The sequence below is a fragment of the Staurois parvus genome, unplaced genomic scaffold, assembly GCF_062004578.1.
Source record: "Staurois parvus isolate SC_StPar_1 unplaced genomic scaffold, SC_StPar_1.0 ptg000232l, whole genome shotgun sequence".
NCBI lineage: Eukaryota > Metazoa > Chordata > Amphibia > Anura > Ranidae > Staurois > Staurois parvus.
Window position 1 is genome coordinate 2,876,597 of NW_028318028.1, and position 23,592 is coordinate 2,900,188.

The window sequence follows — 23,592 nt, forward strand, 5'->3', positions numbered from 1 at the left end:
GCACTCAGCATGCGCTGACCCCGCTCTGTCATTTTATGTGGCCTTCCACTTGGTGGCTGAGTTGCTGTTGTTCCCAGTTGCTTCCACTTTGTTATAATACCACTAACAGTTGACCGTGGAATATTTAGTAGCAAGGAAATTTCACGGATGCACTTATTGCACAGGTGGCAACCTATCACGGTACCACACTTGAATTCACTGAGCTCCTGAGAGTGACCCATTTATTCACAAATGTTTATAAAAGCAGTCTGCATATCCAGGAGCTTGATTTTTTACACCTGTGGCAGTGGAGGTGATTGGAACACCTGAATCCAATGATTTGGAGGGGTGTCTCAATACTTTTGGCAAAATAGTGTACCTGTGCTTGTAATCACACTGTGAGAAATGTCTTCTACTCTATTCACATTGTGTTCAATCAAGCCCTGATGAAATGTATTTTCTTTTTTTTTGTACCCTTGAAATGTTTTGGAATACTCTTTGTATTTTCCTTCTGACTTTTATTGGTTTAAAGTTGTATTTGGACCTTTTGCAGTGGTGCGGTGCTTCAACTTTGATTACATTACAGTACAAGCCAAAGAGTTCAGGGTAGGCTTCACTCCTGGCCTACAGGTATTGGAGGAGCATAGAAGGATATTTCTAAAATCAAATTAGTTTAAAATTATGGAATAGTGTTCATGGAATGAATTTATTAACCCTTAAAATTACAAAATGGTCAGTTCTGGAAACCTCACTTACAAAAATATTGATAAGATAGAATTAGTTCAGAGAGTGGGTGACAAAAAATAGGGAAAGGTCTGAGGGATAAAACATATCAGAAGAGACTTCAGGAACTGGTGAATAAGGTTCAAGAGGGCAGTATTTTCAGTATGAAAACAAGGTGGAACATGGGGACATGGCCTCAAACTAACAGGAGGAAAGTTCAAAACTAATCTTAGAAAGTACGATTTTACTGAAAGAGTAGTTGATGCTTGGGATAGACTTCCAGCAAAGGTAGTCAGTCAGTCAACAGTAAGTGGTTTCAAATATGCTTGGAACAAACATACTGTAGATCTATACTCAGACCAAAAAGTTAACGAAAAAAAAAAAAAAATACAAAACATATATAAATATAAAAAAGGGGCAGACTCGATGGACCACTTGGTCTTTTTTTTTCTGCTGTAACTGTTGTATGTTTCTATGGTTTGTGTAGCAAATTTTTAAGCTAAATTATTATTTTTTTTATTTACAAAAGTGGAGTCCACCTTAAAAATACACTAAATGATGTAATACCGATTAGAGACAAAAAAAAGTGTGTCTTTTATATTCGCCTGGATTTCAGATCTTTTTCTATACGCAAAATCATGTACGATTGCAGAAAAAGTGTCTTTATACAACTATCCACAGTTGCCCATTCAAATGATAAGAAGAAAATATAGCTACTGTTATCAGTGATGTGACTAGTGTGGAACATTGTGCTGTTGTCGATCATATGGCCACGTGACTAAGAATTGCCCACGAACTGGACAAATGGAGTCAGCTATTCAGAATGGCACAGAGAGCAAGCCTGTTTGTCAAAAACGCCTCAGTCTCTGCTCTCGCCTGCAGTTTCCTTGTTTCAGTCAGGATTCAGTTACAGCAAATACCTCTTTGCAGGCTTTTCACTGAACAGAAGAGAAAGGAAGCCATTTCAGAGCTATAATGTCTTCTTTTCATGCTACCATTATGCTCCAGTGAATTTCATTTATTCAGCAGGCTCATTTAGGAGCTCAGAGAGTTGGCGGAGGGGAAGCTATTTTCCTTGTCTCGTGTGTAACAGTAAACGTAGGTCAGAAGATCCAAGGGAGGGGATCATGGCTCTTATTTATAAAAATTGATTCTGTTACCCATAGCAACAAGCCTCTACTTAACTTTTAAATACCCAGAAGGCAAGCAACATATTAAACCAACCAAATTCAAACTACCCTTGCAGTGGGGATACAAGGGTAGTTATATGCTCATTTTTATCTAGGGTACTCCTAAAATGGAGCTCCCTCACTCTCGTAGGCTTCTTCTTCTCCATCTGACAAGTCCCCCAAATTTGCTTCATTTTAGCATTCCATCCGTCAGTCGTACTTTGACGTCATAATGTATGATGCAAGATAAGAAGTCCTGTATTGCAAATGAGGACACCATGGGCCTGCTCATTGCCCAGAGTGCCTGAGGGAAGAGGAGAGCATTTGCTGCCAGAGGAACGAGGGATAAGGTAGGTAAAACTGCTAACTAATACGGTACCCTAGAGGAAAAGCTTTTAATGCTTGCAGTGCAGGGAGGAGCCCCACTGCAAGGGTAGTTTTTAATTTTCTTGGAGTCCAACTTTAACCACTTGCCTACCAGGGCAATTTTTTATTTAATGCACACGTTAAATCTGCTTTATTTTGCTAGAAATTGCTGTAAACCCCACACCAAGTATATATTTTTTGAAAGCAGAGATCCTGGAGAATAAAATGGGGAAGCTGCAATTTTTTATGTTGCACGGCATTTGCTCAGTTATTTATCAAACATATTCTTCAGAAAAAATACACTAATATGAATTTAAGTGCAAACACAATATTATACCCAATTTTTTTGTATAGTATAAAATATGGGGTTGTGTTGAGTAAATAGATACCAATCATGTCAAGTCTCAAAACTGATCACGTCCACGGTACCCACAATTCTATATAGGCAATACTTTAATATACTTTATAGGTGATTAGTTTAGAATTAACAATGACCAATGGCCATAGTATTATACCTCACAATTGTGGCGCAATTGATGTTTACATACATATGCTGGCCTTACACAGCTGGTGTGTATGGGGGTGATGGGCGTGCTTTAAAAATGTAATTATTTTTATTTTCATGAAATTGTTTTTTACTCTCATTTTTTTTTTTTAACTTTAATGCTATCAAAAGGGGGCTAACAAGCCCCCCATAAGTATGGCTGGGTACTTTTTATGGAGACATTGGCAGTCTATTGGACCCCCAATGTTTTTCCTGCCCTCCAGTGCAGCTATTCAAACACAGGCTATGATTGAATAGATACATCCTCGGCTACAATAGTCGAGTAATGACAGCTGTGACCCCAGAAGTGACATTATACGCATTGCTTCTGGGGTTATTAGTTGCAGGAGGGATCGAGAAATGGATGTTCCCCAAGTTTCTCTTCCTTTCACCAGGGAAGCTGCTTCTCATGGTCCTGGGCTCCCTAGAGGTGTCTGGGAGCTCCCCTTCGAGATCCCCTTAAAAGTGATAAGGCCGCACTAGAACTGCCCAGTAACGTTTACTGGAATACCCTTCGTTGGCTTCTAAAGGTAGTACCAAGATGTGCTGTGAGCTTGTTTTAACCACTTGTCTTCCATGTTGTTTATTAACATACCTTAGTAGACAAATGGTTAAAGAAGAATTCCAGTTTTTTTTTATAGCATATTTTTTTTCTGGCCAATCCCTGTGGAAGAGGGGAACTGCTGTGGTAGACACCACTAGTAGGTGATCCTTGTTGTCTTTCAGGTCCCATGCTGAGCAACTGTACTGCTGCATAGAAACCACAGGGGGTCTCATGGAATGGCATCCATTCAGCATGGATCACATTCCTAGCCACTTGACCTATGCCCAGGGGCGGACTGACAACTCATGGGGCCCCCAGGCATTAGGGGATCATGGGGCCCCTGTGTCCTTGCCCAAACTCAAAAAAGCCTATGAAAAAGGTACCAGGGGCATCTCATGGGCCCCCTACTGACCCCAGGCCCTCGGGCAGTTCCCGAGTTTCCAAATGGTCAGTCTGCCCCTGCCCTATAGCAGTTTTACTGCCATAGGGTGGTATTGCTGTGCAAAATCATGTATATATGTGATTTTTCACTTCTGCCACATGCGGGCGTGCGCGCACCACCAGAGGATCTCTTCTGCTGTGAAATGTCGCAGCATAGACCAATCTACATGTCCCGGCGAGCAAGTCAACTGCACCTTAGGATTGTACGCCCCTTGAGGGTTAGGGACTGATGTGAATGTACAATATATATATGTAAAGTGCTGCGTAAATTGAGGGCGCTATATAAGTACCTGAAATAATAATAAATAATAGATCGTCAGTCAGAGAGGAAGAATAGAGCCGTGTCTATTTCTACATAAGCACAGCCTTCTTGTGACAGGGGGGAGGCATGGATCGTGTGTCTCTGCAGAGCTGAGAACACAATTATCACTTCCCTAGTAAAAGCACTACATAGTGTACACCAACCACATACATGAAACACACTTAACCCTTTGATTATCCTAGATGCTAACCCTTCCCAACCAGTGTCATTAGTACAGTGATTAGTGTATATTTTTAGTGTCACTGGTTCCGAACAAGTGTCAATTAGTGTAAAAATGTCAGCCGCAATATTGCAGTCCAGCTATAAGTCGCTGATCGCCCCCATTACTAGTATAATTTTTTTTTTTTTTTTAAATTCCAGTATGTACCATAGTTTGTAGGCACTATAACTTTTGCTCAAACTCATCAATATACAGTTATTGGGGGTTTTTTGTTACCAAAAATATGTAGCAGAATACATTTTGGCCTAAATGTATGAAGAAATTTGATTTTAAATTTTTTATTGAATATGTTTTATAGCAGAAAATAAAAAATATAGTTTTTTTTTCAAAATTGTTTATAGCAAAAAAAAAAAAGTAAAAACCGCATAGGTGATCAAATACCATCAAAAGAAATTTCTATTTGTGGGGGAAAAAAGACCTAAATTTCATTTGGGTGCAGCATTGCATGACTGTGCAATTGTCAGTGAAAGTAACACAGAACTGTATTGCAAAAAATGGCCTGGTCGGGAAGGGGGGTAAATCTTCCGAAGGGCAAATGACTAGAATGGCTTGTATTTTTACAAGGCATTTTCTGATTAGACTTGGAGATTGTGACATCATTGCCCAGCCTCTTCACCTCATCCAATCAGAACTTTGAGCATTCTTTAAGAAAATGAAAAGTATTCTATGAATGTTGCCTGTACACTGGAGCAGGTGAACTGCTCAGCACGGAATCCAGAAGACAGCTACTACAGCGATTTCCAGTTCCACAGGGATCAGCCAGGAGTATGTGGAATATGCATAGACATTGTATTAATCAAAGTGGGACCAATGTAACTATAGAAAAAAACCCATACCTGGAATATAGCCTTAGGCTGGCCATACACTATACAATTTTCTGCCCAATTTCCTTTAGATTTACCTTCAACTAAGTAGTGCAAGAGCCTGCCTAATTGGATACAGTTGAAAGTTTTGTTAGGTTTGACCTTCTATTATATGGTTTTTGGTAAATCTAAACCAAAAATCTCAAGAAAAATGTATAATGTATGGCCAGCATAAAAGTGTATCTAAAATCAAAGTGTTTTTTGGATAGGGTGGGGAAGAGTTAGAACCATTTGTCAAGTTTTGATTACTGTGCCATTACTGAGAAGATTTACTCTCTATATTTGTTCTGGTAACTGTTGTCACCAGGAATGAATGTGAAGGTAAATCCAAAATTTAAATTTCAATTTGTCACCAGAAATATAGCAAAATAAACAGAAAGAAATAGATCTGGCGGTGTGTTAAAAAGTCTGCTTTCTTGCAGAGCTCCGATAGCATGTCTTCTGCTGGCTGTTTTGGATCTACCTGCCAACCCCAACATCACTATTGTGTGTAGTGATAAGCGGTCAGCAAAAGGAAGTTCACTCTTCCAGAAACAAGCATTTTAACACACCACTATACAAGAAGGGTAAAAATATCGATTGGTGGAGACAAGGATGCTTTAAAGTTGTTCTGGGAATTGAAGGATGAATATGTTGGAAGGTGTAATTCCCACTTCGGGGGACATGTACTGGATAATCATTTGGACCACGCCCCTCTAACTAGACCATTTTTGTTTAACCAGTGACCACCTTTGTTTGAGGGCAGTCGGATTGTGTCTGTACAACTGAAAGGCCTCCATCTTCTATGACTCCCCTTCTCATTTTTCAAGTGTCATTTTCTACTACAGGTTTGAGCTAATTGGTTGCTATGGGGCAGCACTAAGACTTCTATGACAGATGTGGATAAATGCCATAGGATCCAGCGCTGGATGTGCAGACAATAGACAGGGTCCCTCTAGGAAGGTGTCTCTGCACTCTACTGTTTATTCATATCATTTTTGTATCTTTTTCCTTCTAAAGCTTGATCATCCTGTTTCAAGTATTGATTTTCCTCTGCTAAGGTTTAGAACTGTCCATTTCTTCTTTATGTGGAAGATTATGCAGCTTACTATATAATTTATCTGCCATTAAGAAAAGCCTGGAAATGGCTGTTTCCCTTATTAATTTAGTTCAATTTTAATAATAATAACCATCTTAAAATAGAGGTATTTCCGAGCTTGGAAAAGCTTACGTCAGATGACTACTAAGCAAAAAATGTATCTATCATTAAGGTGTGTTTTCTCTTATGACTGGTGAGTGGCCCAATCTCTCTGTTGATTGGTAGATGTTTCCCCATTTACCGGTTACCAAATGGGATTTTGACTCTTATGAGAGAATGCAACTTTGACATACGATTAGCTAGTTTGCCACCACTTTGATAAGGTATCTAACTTGCCATCTTCAGGAGAGACTTTTGGTATATGCAGTCATGTGGACTCCCATCATTTCTATCATACCATGGATGGAGCCTGTCTAAAGCCTAGTACACAGGATCAGAAAATCGTACAAAAAAATGTCGCTTTCAAAGTGATAATGCGATAATCTGATTGTTATTGCACAGCTTTCATCCAAAAAAGGGACAAGCACGAACATTTTTCTCATACAATACCAGATCATACGATTTTTGTTTAAACAGCACAGCTTTCGTCCAAAAATACAATACAAATACAATACATCACCTCCGAATTTTCTTTCTGACATACAAAAATTTTTTTGTAAGTTTAGTAACCTCTTCACTTTCATTATGGAGACTAGCATGCAAAAAAAAAAAAAGGATGATCATTCATCCAATATATATGTGTACGGGGCTTAAAGTGTTACTAAACCCATACCAGTAAAATCAGTCTGTAAATGCAGTAAAGCATGCTTGTTATACTCCTTGTGGAACCTAAGGGGTTAATCCTCTGCATTGAGTAAAAGGCTGACTTCTCTGATCCTCCCCTCCTTCCAGTGTCCCCCTCTTATCTCCTGATAAGACAAATTGGAGTCACTCTGCACATGCTCAGTTTTGTGTGTATTGCTAGAGAGGTGTTTTTTTTTTCTTTGGAGAGTGCATGTGATCAGCACAGGGCCAATCAGTGCTGTCCAGACAGGGGTTAAGGGGTCTGCATCCTCCTAGAGAAAAATAAAAACTCCTCCTACAAGCTTTAACCATTTTTCGACTGGACACTGATAGAAGTCACAAGACTGTTCTAACTGCTGATGACAAAAGGTATTTAGCAGTTTATACTTACTAAAATAATTGTACTTCCATGCTCTGTGTAATGTGGGAGACCAGATAGAGTGAATGCAGGGTTCTCGGTTTAGTAACACTTTAAGGTAAAAAAAACAAAATTGGGTTGGCAGTGGCCACATAGAGGGAATGAGTGTTAGTTGTTGGAGTCATATCTACCCACAAATCCCTCTGAAATGAATGGGAAAATATTTGCTTTCTGTAAACTGGAGAGCAGTAAATACAAGCATTGACTAGTCTCACTTCTAGTGTTGACCTGTCCATAAGAGGGTAAGCATTCTAGGTTGGGGTGAGTTGTCTATTGTGTGGCCCTGCAACTTGTGACACCCATCTACTATTCTCTTTGCCGACATAAAGTAGTTGATTTACTAAAACCGGAAAAGTAGCAATCTGGTGCAAGTCTGCATAGTAACCAATCATCTTCCAAGTTTTATTGTCAAAGCTTAACTAAACAAGATGAAATTAGAAGCTGATTAGCCACCATACAGCTGCAACAGATTCTGACTGCTCCAGTTTTAGGAAATCCCCCCCAAAGTCTTATTCTGCCTATCTGTCCAAAAACTTCTACTGTGTGAGTCACATTTTTTTAATACATTTTAAGGGTCATTTTTATGCTAATTTTTTTACGTGTTTTTCTGTGCACGGTTTACAAATTAAGTAGCAGAAAGGGGCAATTATTTAAAAAGCTGAAAAAATACAATGTACTTACCAAAAGTACACTGCACCTTTCATTTTAAACTAGAGAACAGTGTTATTAATGTGTCCAAAATACAGCAATTCTGCAAATTACAAAAATACTTAAGCCGCAATAGTTTAAGGAGCCATCATGAAAACTGTCAGGTATATGCAAGAAGTGGTTTCTTTTTACTGCCGGTTTTGTGTTCACCATATAAAGTTGTCTTTTCTACAATGAAGTACAAATGTAAAAACTTTATTAGGTTTTTTCTGTATGCATTGTTAAATAATCTTTGTGACTGATACAGAGGGACATTTACAACTCTAATAAAATTCTTTTTGATTTCAGATCCTGCAAAGCTCCCTTGTTGCAATGCATAACATGACAGAAACGGTGAATTGTTAACTTCAAAATGTAACATCCCCACTCTCGAGAGAGGTAGGTATTACTTATTGTTATGTTACAATGCTAAAAAAAAGTCTCCTGTGATTTTCAGCAGTGCTTCTATTTTTTTGTCACTTCATTTTGCTAAAACAAATACATAATATATAAAATGTGCATATTTTTTTTTTTGTCCAGAACGTGTATTATTTTAGTTTTTACTGACAATATTGTAAGGTAAGTTTTTGTAAGGTATTGCAAGGGAAGCTCAGGGATCAATAACTAGGTGAAGCATGATTAATGGGTAGTAGTTGGGGCCCAGGAATCCTGTGGGACAAGTAGGTGAGGATTATGGGTTATCTGCAACAAGTAGATAAGGCTTGAGTTGGGACATGTAGGTAAGGTCTAAGGATCATGTGTAATAATTAGCCACTTGCCCTCCAGAGAATTTACCCCCCTTCCTATTCAGGCCATTTCTTGCGTTACGGCGCTGCGTTACTTCAACTGACAATTGTGCGATCATGCAACGCTGCACCCAAATCTAATTTACTTCCTTTTCCCCCATAAATAGAGCTTTCTTTGATCTCCTGTGTTTTTTATTTTCTGCGCTACAAACAAAAAAAGATCAACAATTTTGGAGGAAAAATACAATATTTTTTACTTTTTGCTATTAAACATGTCCAATAAAAAAATGTTAAAAAATTCAAGATAAATTTAGGGCAAAATGTATTCTGTTATATGTCTTTGCTAAAAAAAAAAATCCCAATCCATGTAAATAAATTGTTTTATGTGAAAGTTATAGAGTTTACAATTGGTGGTATATATATTTTTTTTTACTAGTAATGGCGGTGATCAGTGACTTATAGCAGGACTGCGGTGTGCATTCTGACACTGGGGGGAATGGACTTGGTGTCACTGACATCCCCAGTGACACCAATACAGTGATCAGTACTAATGACAATGGACAGAAAGGGGTTAACACCTGGGGCAAGCAAAGAGTTAACTGTGTGCTGTGTGTGCGCTTTCCACTGTAAACACCCTACTTTGTACCCTACCTTACTCCGCTGTAACAAATGGGGGGGCTGATCATTATCTGTAACATATAGGTGAGGTTTTGGGGAAAACTGTGAAAAGTAGGTAAGACCAGATATGCAACAAGATAGTGAGGCCAAGGGGACATTTGTAAAAGGTAGGTGAGATCCAGACTGACAGGCTGGTGGGGGCCAAGGATCATCTGTTGCAAATAAGTTAGGCCAAATCTTTGACAAACAGAGAAGGTCATGGGGTTCTCTCTGACCAGTAGGTGATGAGTGATGTTTTAAAAGTAAGAGACGCTCAGTAATATGTGACAAGTTGGTAAGGCCTGGAAGTCATCTGCAGCAGTTAGATGAAGCCTGGGAGTCATCTGAGATAAGTAGGCGAGGCCTGGAAGCCATCTGGGACAAGTAGGTGAGGCCTGGAAGCCATCTGGGACAAGTAGGTGAGGCCTGGAAGCCATCTGGGACAAGTAGGTGAGGCCTGGAAGCCATCTGGGACAAGTAGGTGAGGCCTGGAAGCCATCTGGGACAAGTAGGTGAGGCCTGGAAGCCATCTGGGACAAGTAGGTGAGGCCTGGAAGCCATCTGGGACAAGTAGGTGAGGCCTGGAAGCCATCTGGGACAAGTAGGTGAGGCCTGGAAGCCATCTGGGACAAGTAGGTGAGGCCTGGAAGCCATCTGGGACAAGTAGGTGAGGCCATGAAGCCATTTGTGACAAGTAGGTGAGGCCATGAAGCCATCCATCTGTAACAAGTAATTAAGGCCTGTAAATCATCTGTGAGAAGTAGGTGAGACCTGGGAACCATCTGTGAAAATTAGGTAAGCCTAGAAACCATCTGTGAGAAGTAGGTGAGGCCTGGTGGCCATCTATGATAAGTAGATGAGGTCTGGGAGTCATCTGTGAAAATAGCTGAGGCCTGAAAGTCATCTGGGACAAGTAGATGAGCCTAGGAGCCACGTGTGACAAGTAGGTGGGACCTGAATGCTGTCTGTGAAAATTAGGTGAGGCCTGAAAGCCATATGTGACAATTATTTGAGGCATGGAAGTAATTTGTGAAAAGTAGGGGAGCCTGGAACCCATCTGTGACAGGTAGGTGGAACCTGGAAGCCATCTGTAAAAAGTAGGTGAGGTATGGAAGCCATCCGTGACAAGTAGGTGGGACCTTGAAGCCATCTGTGAAAAGTAAGTGAGGTATGGAAGCAATTTGTGAAAGGTAGGTGGGACTTGCAAACCATCAGTGAAAATTAGGTGAGAGCCATCTGAGGCGTTAGGGAAAACTTTTTCATAATCACTGTTTCCAGACTACATTGAAGCAGTCGCATCTCTTTATGGTCTAGATGAGCTATCAATCTAGTATCCATACCAAATTCATACAGATACACACATTGAATTTGTTAGAAGCCATTTCACATAGTAATGTTTTTGGTAGTGTGAATAACCTTAAGCAACCAAAAAGAACTACCGTAATACAAACGCAAAAAACATGTCAATATGTCTGTAGTTGTTGATCCCGAACCAGTAAAAATAAGTTTTTATGAGTCTGTTATTAAAACCCAAGAGAACGTTTGATTTTGACTTCACTGTACATTAGTGGCCAACAACATATCTACAGTCAAAACATTTTTTTTTATTTTGGATAGAGTAGGGAAGGTTAAAACCACTATCAGGTTTTTTTTTGCTATGTCTTGTTAGGGACATTTCCCTTCACTTCCTGTCCTCCAGACTTAGCAAGATTTTTTTTTTTAATTTGGGGTACTTATATGAAATAAGAAGATATTTTTTCAATGTGCAGAAAAGCCCCTCAGACAGTCGCCACCAGAAAAAGATTTCTCCAATGGTAGATTTCCCCTCTATTCCTGTTCTGCTGGCAATTTTAAGTGTTGGATTTACTCTTTCATTCCTGGTGACATTAGTGTTCAGAACAATTAGAGAAAATCTCCTTAACGAGGACACAGCCAGCAATAAAAAAACCTGACACGAGCTCTACACTCTTCTAATTTTTATAAGAAAGATTTGTCTAATTATAGTTCAATATTTCTCAACAGCTGACAGAGCAGTTCTCTCCTATGTTTTAGCTTATATATTTTCAAAATTTCTCTAGTCAGCTTGTCGTTTGCTGTCAATACTCCTATAATGAAGTTGGGTAATTTTAACACTCTCTTTTATGTTTTATATGGAGGAAGGAGAAGAAGTGTGAGAGAGAGAGAGGACAGAGAGAGTGAAAAAAAGAGAGAGACAGAGAAAAAAGGTGTGAAAACTGACTTATCCTTCCATTTACTCCTAAAAATGACTCATTTTCCTAATGATATTGTTGGCCTAGTTTACACTTGCTGTCAGGAGATGGTAAGAGAAAAAAAAAAACCAGGAGGTTGAGCCACAGTTTTACAACTACCGAATGCGACCCATTCAAGTCAAATGCATGCGTTTGCACCATGGTGGTGCAGATTGTATGAGGTTAATACAGGTGGGTAGGAGGCAACATATAGCCTCCTAGCTGCCTTTCAGACAACCTCTAAAAAAGTGACTCACTGATGATCCTTTTTTAGAGGACAATACAAAGTGTAAATGAGCCTTTTCTAAATTAAACAACAGACTCATTTAAAGCTGTATTAAACTCAAAAGCAAACATTGATTATATTGCATACTTACCAATTCCTAGATGTGGCAACTGTCACAATCGCGGCGTCAGACCCCAGCCCTTCTCACCAAATTCGTGACCGAAGGACTAGCCGATCTAAAACCGTGATGTCACGTGCGTAACAATGCCACACCCAACTGCACCCTGCACAACGATTTTCCAGCTAATTGGACCACAATCGATGTATCGGCAGTCTGAGCGATTGTTACTGGGTCAGGTTAATTTCGCAATTAACCCTTCACACTGCCACCACATCCATTTTGTACAGAGAAAGAGGAAACTTGGCAATATCAGCTAAAACACTATAATGGTTGAGATAATCGTCTGCATAATACGGTCACCGCAGGCCGATTATGCAGAGTTAAAACACAGTAGCGTTCTCTTTAGAGGCAGGAATTAGTAAATTGCAATAAAGCACTATAGAAACAGTTCAACACTTTCAGAAGGAAAGATTTATTACTAAACGGGTCAAACGGGTGCAATAAAAATATTTACAGAAAAGATGTAACTAAGATATATATATATATATATATATATATATATATATATATATAAACATACAGAGACCAACAGCAAAGCAAAGAGATATCAGAGAGAGGTGAAAAGGTCAAGGTACTTGCCAAAGTCCTGGGTTAGCAGATCCAAGTTTCAGAGCAAAAGGGCACAGGTCTCCCCAGGTGGTATTGATGTTAAAATGGGAGATGTCTTCAACTCAGACTCTTAGGCCTGACAGCCTATTTTGTAGTCCCCAGCAAGGGGTGTCTCTGAAGTCAAGAACCAATACCCCGCTTAGGGCATGGAGGTATGGGTGGATACCGCAACTAGAGCCCAAATCTCCCATGACTCATATTTTGGCCCATAACTTTCCAGCACCACAAGTGACATTCCACTTACGGGTAGATTATTATGCAGACACGCCTGAGGATTGATTAGATATGAATTATGAAATTATACACTGTATGGTTCACTAGATCTACTTTTCTGTTTTCCTATGTATTCGAGACAATGCGAGTGACCTATCAAACGGTTCGCCTTCTCGTAGCCAATCTGACGATAGGTCCGGTTTTCATGTAAGTCTCTCATATTCTAAGATATGAGACATAGGGGAGAAATGGATTTTGAAAAGTGTTGATCTGATTCTGTCACCTACACTGAGTTAGGTTTATTAGGTTGGAATCTCTTTCAACTCCTGGGAAAACTTGCCTTATCTCTTACAAGGTGTTACAATTTGCAGGTTCTTTGGACAGGGAGGCCCCGGCTCCCTTGGGGGGCTTTATAGCTCCTATGACCCTCCTGTGACATTCCCAATTCTCACACATACTGGCCAAATGTCCCTGGGCCTCTCTAAGGAGGGAGGGGGGAAGAATGAGGGAGAAATATATTTGTCAGGATGGTTAATCCCTTTGCCAAGATGGAGGTTGAAGCCAAAACGGTTGAACTGCGTCCATATCTGGGTATACGCTATTACAGCAACTACTTTCCTTTTCTAGGATTTCTTTTTTTTCATCTGGTGATCCAACAAGTCTGTTGTTTTTCAGAAGTTTAAAGCAATTTTAAAGGTTACTTTTTAAAAAAAAAATAACAAACATGTTATACTTACCTACTGTGTGTAGTGGTTTTGCACAGAGCAGTCGGGATGCTCCTCTTCTCGGGTCACCCGCAGGCTCTTCTTGTCCCTCCTTCCTGTCAGGTGCTCCCACAGCAAGCAGTTTGCAATCGGGGCACCCACTGCTCTGTGTGTCCATTCACACACGGAGCTGCGGATTGGTCCCACCCCTGGCTGTGATTGACAGCAGTGGGATCCAATGGCTCCCGCTTGCTGTCTCAGCCAATGAGGAGGCAGAGACGTGGGATGGCCGAGGCTGTTGTGCACATCGATCTTTATGAAGTATTGAGGGGGCTGGGGGCACTGCTGCACACAGAAAGTTTTTTACCTTCCTGCATAGAATGCAGGAAGGTAAAAAAAACTTTGAGCCTTTACAACCACTTTAAGCTCTCCAGCAGTTTACATGGATGAGACAGGCAACTTAACACTGACAGGGGTGATTAAAGTGGTCAGCTTTTTATTCATGTAAAACTTTTATCCCCAAAGGAAAAAAGTTTTTTGCTGTAACTGATTACAACGTATGAGCCAAAGTTTTGCTTCAGTTTGTTTAGAGTATCTAAATCTGTTTATACACTATATTCTCAAAAGTACTGGGCCAGCCCTCCAAATCATTGGATTCAGGTGTTCCAATCACTTCCATGGCCACAGGTGTATAAAACCAAGCACCTAGGCATGCAGACTACTTCTACAAACATTTGTGAAAGAATGGGTCGCTCTCAGGAGCTCAGTGAATTCAAGTGTGATAGGTTGCCTCCTGTGCAATAAGTCCATCTATGAAATTCCCTTGTTACTAAATACCATGGTCAACTGTTAGGCTGGCCATACATTATACAATTAACTGGAGATTTTTGGTTTAGATTTACCAAAAATCATATAATAGGAGGACAAACCTAAACAACACTTTCAGTTGTATCCAATTAGGCAGGCCCTTGCATTACACAGTTGAAGGTAAATCTAAAGGAAATTGGGCAGAAAATTAGAAGATAACTGTATAATGTATGGCCAGCCTAAGTGGTATTATAACAAAGTGGAAACAACTGGGAACAACAGCAACTCAGCCACAAAGTAGTAGGCCACGTAAAATGACAGAGTGGGGTCAGCGCATGCGGAACTGCACAGTGCGCAGAAGTCGCCAACCGTCTCCAGAGTCATTAGCTAAAGACCTCCAAACTTCGTATGGCCTTCAGATTAGCACAACGAGTAGAAAACTTCATGGATTGAGTTTCTATGACCGAGCATCTGTATCCAAGCCTTATATAACTCGTGCAATACAAAGCGTTGGATGCAGTGGTGTAAAGTATGCTGCCACTGGACTCTAGAGCAGTGGATATGTGTTCTCTGGAGTGACAAATCACGCTTCTCTGTCTGGCAATCTGATGGATGTGTCTAAGTTTGGCAGTTGCCAGGAGAACAATACTTGCCTGACTGCATTGTGCCAAGTGAAACTCAGCCACAAAGTGGTAGGCCATGTAAAATGACAGAGCAGGGTCAGCACCTGTCTGCAGAGTCAATAGCTAAAGACCTCCAAACTTCGTGTGACCTTCAGATTAGCACAACAGTGCGTAGAGAGCTTCATGGAATGGGTTTCTATGGCCGAGCAGCTGCACTGGAGTCCACTGGACTCTAGAGTAGTTGAGATGTGTTCTCTGGAGTGATGAATTGTGCTTGTCTGTCTGGCAGTTCAATGGACATGTCTGAGTTTTGCGGTTGCCAGGATAACAATACTTGCCTGACTGCATTGGGCCAAGTGTAAAGTTTGGTGGAGGGGGGATTATGGTGTGAGGTTGTTTTTCAGGGGTTTGGCTTGGTCCCCTAGTTCCAGTGAAGGGAACTCTTAAGGCATCAGCATACCAAAACATTTTGGACAATTTCATGCTCCCAACTTTGTGGGAAGAGTTTGGGGATGGCCCCTTCCTGTTCCAACATGACTGAGCACCAGTGAACAAAGCAAGGTCCACAAAGACATGGATGAGCGAGTTTGGGGTGGAGGAACTTGACTGTCCTCAACCTGATAGAACACCTTTGGGATGAATTACAGCAGGGACTGCGAGCCAGGCCTTCTCGTCCAACATCAGTGCCTGACCTCACAAATGTTCTTCTGGAAGAATAGTCAAACATTCCCATAGACACACTCCTAAACCTTGTGGACAGCCTTCCCAGAAGAGTTGAAGCTGTTATAGCTGTAAAGGGTGGGGCCAACTCAATATTGAACCCTACGGACTAAGACTGGGATGCCATTAAAGTTCAAGTGCGTGTAAAGGCAGGGGTCCCAATACTTTTGCAATATATTGTATATTTAACACTCCCCTCCCCCCAGACTGACAGTGCTGTAGTCAGCTGTACCTCCTCTGTTCATTCATCCAGAGCTATGTCTCACTATTACAGGAGGTGTGTTACTGTCCAGATCCCCAGGTGAAAACGAAGGGGGAAAAAGTCAAAGAAAAGAAAACTAATGCAGTCATCACATCTAGTGATTGGTAAGCTCATACTGCTTAAACATTAAAATGCACATAAACAAAAGAAGAGTAATGTGTGCACCATTTTGAAAAAGCATGTTTTTAACATTGTTTCCCCCCTCTCTCTCTCTCTCTCTTTATGGGATACAACAAAGGGAGAGTAGAAAAAATAAAGTAAGCTAAATTCAAAGATAAATTTTTTTTTTAACTTAATCTGGAGTGAATTTAAAGCTGAACTCATTACAACTATTAAACGCCCACATTAACATAGGTCTGTAATCATAAATACATTACTATATGTATGTTTAAATGCAAGCAATGTGAGTAAATGAATTTGAACCCATATCAGGCCTCTTGCCTGGTGCAGCAGGCCTGGAATGTGACAGGAAGAAGCAGCACAAGAAGCCAATCAGGTCATGCGCTGACAAGAAGCATGCTGATAGGAGGAGAAAGCAAAGTGACAGAGATTAACTCATTGCTGTGCTGCTTCTCTTTTTACTGTCCAGTCACCGGGTGAGATGGGTCTGGGACAACCTGGGCACAGATGAAGTAGGCTGAATAATTTTGGCCACCAGACTGAGGACACCTAGTGCTAAAAAGTACTGTGGGGAAATTTTTGGATTGAAACTGTATATTGCAGAAAACGTTGGTTTTGTTATTTTATCTTTCAATGGACCATTAATTTTCATCTTGATATTTTTGTCTGAAGCTCTACTCTAAAGTGTACCTGACAGGTACCCACAGTGTGTCCAAACCAAACACACAATACACAGGAACTAGAATTCTGACTGGCTCTCAAAGAGAAGCCCCTTCTCCCATCCTTTAAAAGTCCAATGTGAAATATTGGTCACTGAGGCTTTGACACTGGGCTACGAAATGGGGTGGAGCTACATTCTGGAGGGGGCAGAGCTTAGCTCAGTACAATACTTGGATATATTGCATGCTTAGAAGACAACAAAAGGTACATGTGCTTTGACGATATTGTTATTCCAAGCCCATTGATATACATGACAGACTGGCTTACACCATTCACACCTGAATGCTGTGCTGGAAATCCACGCTCCGAGCACATTTCCTGTGCCGTGTTAAAAATGCACTGGATAAGCGATCTGCTGTGGTGTTAGTGTATTCTTAACACCTTAAACGCAGTGCACTTACCTTCACTGAATCGCATGATACCACAGTACCACAGGATCCAGTTGCAGTGTGTTTACGCATGCATGCACTACTTTTCGTGAAATCGAATGCGCTTTCATCCCATTCAAATGATTCCGGTGGGAACTGGCCCTTAAAGTAATTCCCTACCGGGGCGCACTGACAACTCATGGGGCCCCCGGGCAATAGGGGATCATGGGGCCCCTGTGTCCTCGTCCAAACTCAAAAAAGCCTATGAAAAAAGTACCAGGGGCATCTCATGGGGCCGCCTACTGACCCCGGGCCCTCTGGCAGTGCCCGAGTTTCCAAATGGTCAGTCCGCTCCTGTTCCCTACCTTTACAAATCAGAAAATATTAAATTAATACATTTTATATTTAAAATGTTATTATATTATAATGATAATTATATTTAAATGTTTCTGTTTTGATGTTTCCTCTGGACTCCCAATTTATGGTATAGTTATGTTACATTATTTTATCATCATCATTCCTTCTTTGATTCTGTGTGTACAGTTTTCTTTGACTATAGTGTCATGCGTTCGGTGCTGCACATTAAAAAAAAAAATCAGTCTTTCAATTTTCCTGCCTTGTAAATGACTGACAGCTACTGACAGTTAAAATTAGGTTCGAGTTATTGCAGACATGGTGGCTGTTTTGTGTGCTTGATCATGCATGGCAAACAGTAAAATATGAAATTGGAGAGAGGCAGTATTATAATTAAATAGAACGGACACAATGGATACACAACGGATAGATTACGAATATTATTATGTTTATTATAATATAGGATTTATATGGGACCAACAGTTTACACAACACATTACAATATAAAGGGAGACAGCACAGTTACAATACAATTCAGGACAAGAAGATGAGGTGGACACTGCTTTTGAGGACTTTCAATCTACAAAGTAGGGTTAATTGATAAGAAAGATAACTGTGGGAGGTTGAGTTGATGGAGAAAGTAGAAGCTTAGTTTTTAGGCAGAGGTGATCGGATTTTTCAGGGATCGCCTAAAGATTGAAATAGTAGGAAAGTTTGTGGTAGGTAGCTCCAGATGATGTGAACGGCTCTGGAGAAGTCTTGGAGGTGAACATGGGAGCAGGTGACAAGAGTGCTAGCCAGCAGGACGTCAGTTGGGTGATATTTGAGATGAGGTTGGTGATGTAGTTATGAATGGCTTTGTATGTTGCTAACGTGATAGAACATAAATGTGCTTTTTATAGATTATTCTTATCTTATACATTTATACTCCCCCACACCCAAACACCGTTATAATGAAGAAATGTACAGACGTCTTGTTCCACCTACTTTATTCTGTAAGATGTGAAATAAAAAGTGCAAGTAGAATGTGGGGGAGACAGACCTTTTGCAATGGAGGGAGCCAGGTCTCGGTGGAAACATCAGTAGGCAGTGAGATCATCTTGTAGGCCATAACTTATCAAGCTTCAAGTAGCACTTGGGGTACCTTAAAATGCACTTAAGGAATGCTAATATGGCCTACTCAGTGTTTTGATATACCATTGCAGCATGCCTTAAGTGCTATTGGTGCTTAATGAATCAGGGACATAGCTTCCATAATGGTTCTGTTGCACTCACCCCCAAAGGAGGCTCTTTCTAAGCAGATGCACCTGCAACCAGGCACACAGTCACACTCTTGGCTCAGTGATCATTCTAGAAGTATGCTTTTCTGATGCTTTATTGTAGAACTTGGATGGGTGCAGGCAGGGGCGGACTGACAACTCATGGGGCCCCTGGGAAATAGGGGATCACGGGGCCCCTGTGTCCTTGCCCAAACTCAAAAATGCCTATGAAAAAAGGTACCAGGGGCATCTCATGGGGCCTCCTACTGACCCCAGGCCTTCGGGCAGTGCCCGAGTTTCCAAATGGTCAGTCCGCCCCTGGGTGCAGGTTACCTGTGGGATACTCCAGCAACCTTAAACAGTAACTTGACAACTTTAAACCTCTTCCTAAGAATCTGAGCACAGTCCTTGCAGCAGCAAATGGTAGGCTGAGCTATACCGAGACACGAACAATGTCTTGTTAGAACACTGACAAGAGGGATAATAGCACCATACACATAGCACTGCCCCCCTTAACATCCCCCATAGCACTGCCCCCTTAACATCCCCTATAGCACTGCCCCCCTTTACATGCCACGCACGCACACACAGCCCCCCCTTAAATGAAACACACACAGCACTGTCCCTTTACATGACCCCCCCCCACACACACACACAGCATTGCCCCCCCCTCACATCAGCTCCTCACACACAGCACTGCCCCCTTTACATGACCCCACACACACAGCATTGCCCCCCTCCTTTACATCACTCCCCCTCACACACAGCACTGCCCCCTGGTCATAACCCCCCCACACACACAGCACTGCCCCCTGTACATAACCCCCCAACACACACAGGTCTGTCCTCCTTTACATGGCCCACACACACAGCATTGCCCCCTTTTCACATCACCCCCATCCATGTCCTTTGCTCCCTCCACTCTCCTACTTTGCAGAGAAAGGGAGGTGGGACAATCCTGGACTGAAGGCAGGAGGCACAGCAACACCGGATGGAGGGTGGGAGCTGCCAGGTTAACTTTTCATATTAACAAGCTGATAATTGGTTGCTAGGACCACCCCTTGCATCCTAGCAGTTAATCACCTCCTGGTAATGTGAAAATTTGTAAATCAGGCAGCTGCTGCTCTTGCTCGCCATGCAATGCTGCTCCCGCCCTCAGTCCAGAATTGACTCACCTGCTGCCATTCACTCTGCTCTGCTAATGACAGCGACGGAGGCTAGGTGAGAAATATTCTGCTAAATGGCATGATCGCGGCAGTCTGGATAGGACAGTGGCTCAGTCTGGTTGTGGACCACAGTCCGCCATTTAGTGATATCTGCTGTAGAAGGTGCAGTGGTTTATAGGGCATGATCCCATACCCTCTCTGATTTCACCTAAAAAGGGAACTGCAATTTTTCCTCATTAGGTTGTTAACATTACAAGGCGTGGGAAATCCCATCTGATAATCCTCTGCACTCTTGGCAAACAAAAGCAAAGTCCACTTACTGGAGGTCAGTGGTGAGAGTCTAGAAGCTTGCTGTCAGGGAATGGGAAGATCGCCACGGCGATCGAATCTGCACATGCGTAGACTCCTGACAAAAAATACAGGCAGGCACTAGGACCCAGGTGCGCCCGTCACCAATGACGGCGCCGGGCAGGCACTAGGACCCAGGAGCGCCTGTCAGGAGTCAGGTGGGCTATTTAAACCCAGCTCTTGCAATGCTCAAGTGCCGTATGGTCTTACCTGTTTCCTGAAGTTCCTGTTTAGTAGATTGTCTTGTTGCCGACTCTGCCTGACCCTGATTTACTGTCTGTCTCCTGTTCTGATCCCTGGCTTGTCTGACCATTCTCCTGCTTAACCCTGCACGTTCTGATCTCCTGTTAACGAACCCAGCTTGTGACCTGTTTATTCCTCTGCCTGCTGATTTTGTACCATGTTGCCACCACTGTTACCGACCCGGCCTGCCTGACGCTGCTCTTGTGACCTCCTCACATCAGACTCTCACCTGCTATACACCTCCAACGGTGCTTCTACCACAGCTGGGTGAACTCAGGGGTCGCGACCTGGTCTCGGCCTGCTCCAAGTCCATCCCCACCATCAGGGGTCCTGGTGAACAAGAAGGTAGGGACTTAGATTCCGCGCCTTGGGGGAATCCGGTCTGTGGAGCGCTAGAGGCTACCGCTGTAGGATCCCTGACACTTGCACTTCACTGATGCACTGGCTCTTTGCACAGAGGGTTCTCCTTTATTCTCTGTAGTGAACTAGAAATAGGTCCTTTGTAGTAAATCAGTTCACCTGGGGAAAGTGAACAGCTGCTCTGTGGAGCACATCCATTCCCCCTGGATCATTCCAGTTGGTTGTGAGACAAGGTTCATGAAAACCAATTTGAAATTGGTAGGTGAGATCTCTCTATCAGTCTTACAAAGCTTTGAGCATTGACCATAGTTGCTCCACTCATGTTTGGGAAAATAGTAACATTACACCTGTCAAATAAAACCATATTTTGTAGAGGAGCAGTGTCAGTCCTGCTAAATATAATTTCCTTTTCCGCTGTAGTCTGAGAATAGTGTGAAGCTCGCCATAACTCATTTTGAAGGTGTTCCATGATGGAATTCATAACTGTCAACGAAAATTAAATACATGACATTAAAAGGATCTAAAGCTATTTTCCTTGTGTCAGATTGCATTGCGTATGATAAGTAATACCGTGTCCACATAAAGAACATGTAGAGGTCACATCAATGCAATAGTTATACATACTACATCATAGGTTCAGTTCACTAAGTGATAAAGATAATTTGCCATAAGGACTGCTATTTTCAGCAATGAGAGGCAAACATAAGAGTCACATGGCCCAATATAATGATTCTGTGACAAATAACGCATATGGCATAACTCAATGAACTGAGCCTCATATGTAATATGGAGTTGACTTCTCCGGGTTATTCCTAATAACATTGTTCACAGTACACTGATACGCTGTAACCTACAGCAATAAAAAATTGCTATCATTAGTGTAAGTGGTTGTGTTGAAATGTAATATAGATCATATAATTGTAATACAAATCATTTTCATTTTTTTTTCATTAAACAACATTTCTGTTTACAGCAAACTGTATTTTTTTTTTAGCCGAAAAAATTAAAATAGTGTCAAAACAGCTTTTGGTGTATGGTGGGTTACAGGATTTCCCAAAAATGACACATCCCCATCCTGTAACTGGCTTTGCTTCTTTTCTAATAGACCTATGTGTAGGCAGGTGCAGGCTCTTTTGTCCACTGTAGTTGGCACTCAACCACAGTGGCACTGCAGAGGGAGAAGGAAGCAAGAGGAACATATTCCTCTATGGTTTCCTTGGTCACTGGGGAAGTGATCTGGTTGGATGCTACCACCTCATGTGACTGACGGCCATCTTAGGTAAGGCAGGGTCTATTTAAGACCCTGGTTCCTGAGCTTGGCCCATCTGTCAGGGAAAGCGAATAGCGATAGGGAAAGGTTTTGGATGAGTAGGGTTTTCTCCATTGGGTTTAAACTGCCCAGGTGGCATTCCAACCTCAGGGACAGACACTGTTGGTGCATCAGAACCTGCTCCGCTTTACATTTTTGACACAGAACTGTGAATGTTTCCAGCCGGGAGCCTTTCCACTGGGCTATTGTATCTTTAAGCTGTTTCTTCAATACAAGTTTGTTATTTGCAACTGGACTCCCACCACATCAGATATCTGGACTGGACTCCCACCACCTCCTAGATTGTAAGCTCGAAAGAGTAGGGCCCTATAACCCCTCGTGTGCTGCTAGTAGGTGCTGTAATGTTTCATGTATTGTCCACCCCTCTATTGTACAGCGCTGAGCAAACCCTTTGGCGCTATATAAACGAGATGTAATAATAATAATAATAATAATAATAATAATATCACCCGCCCACACATACAGTGCATGAGAGGAGATTACAGGGAGCTTGTTAGGTGAGGTATGGCATCCCTGGCATACATTTCAATGTGAACTGAAGGTTCAACAAAGTAACTAATCCAAGCAAAGTAATAGACTAGTATTGAATATTCTAGCAGCATAAAGCCCATTTTCTTAAATGTGGGATTCCTTTTGGAACCCACTGAGTGACTTTATAGCATTGTTTATTTTGGGGGTGAACTGTCTCTCTGCATTATAGTGAACTTGCAATTTGCATATTTTTCAACAGCTTGCCACTGCACAAGGTAAAGTGCATTATCACCTGCAGGCCAGAGTACTTGGTGTCATTCTGGACTCCAACCAATTCTTCCAGCCCCATGTCCAATCGTTAACAAACTCATGCAGACTCCACCTCCGCAACATCGCCAAAATCCGCACGTTCCTAACCCCAGAAACCACTAAGCAGCTCATCCACTCCCTCATCATATATCACGACTCGATTACTGCAACTCCCTCCTCACTGGCCTGCTTTGCCACAGGCTATCCCCAATTCAGTCGATCCTGAATACAGCAGCCAGACTCATTCACCTTACCAACCGCTCCGTTTCCGCCACCCCCCCTCTGCCAATCCCTTCACTGGCTTCCGATTGCGCAACGAATCAAATTCAAAATCCTACCACTGACGTACAAAGCTGTCCACCATACTGCCCCAAATTACATCACCAACCTAATATCCAAGTACCACCCAA

The 23,592-nt window shown here is 41.8% G+C and overlaps 1 protein-coding gene across 2 annotated transcripts in view; it reads left to right on the forward strand.

Annotated features, from left to right (window-relative positions):
* The window catches only part of LRFN1 (leucine rich repeat and fibronectin type III domain containing 1), a 240,561-nt gene that overhangs the window by 160,767 nt on the left and 56,202 nt on the right, over window positions 1-23,592 (forward strand). Inside the window, exon 2 of one of the 2 annotated variants that reach the window (XM_089679806.1) lies at window positions 8,447-8,536. Coding sequence is in view for 1 of the 2 variants with exons in the window: in XM_089679805.1 (XP_089535931.1) it covers window positions 16,214-16,238 (25 nt within the window). In the remaining variant the exon portion in view is untranslated. Of the gene's footprint in view, window positions 1-8,446; window positions 8,537-16,144; window positions 16,239-23,592 lie in introns of those variants that run through there. The other variant, XM_089679805.1, reaches the window with a different exon arrangement.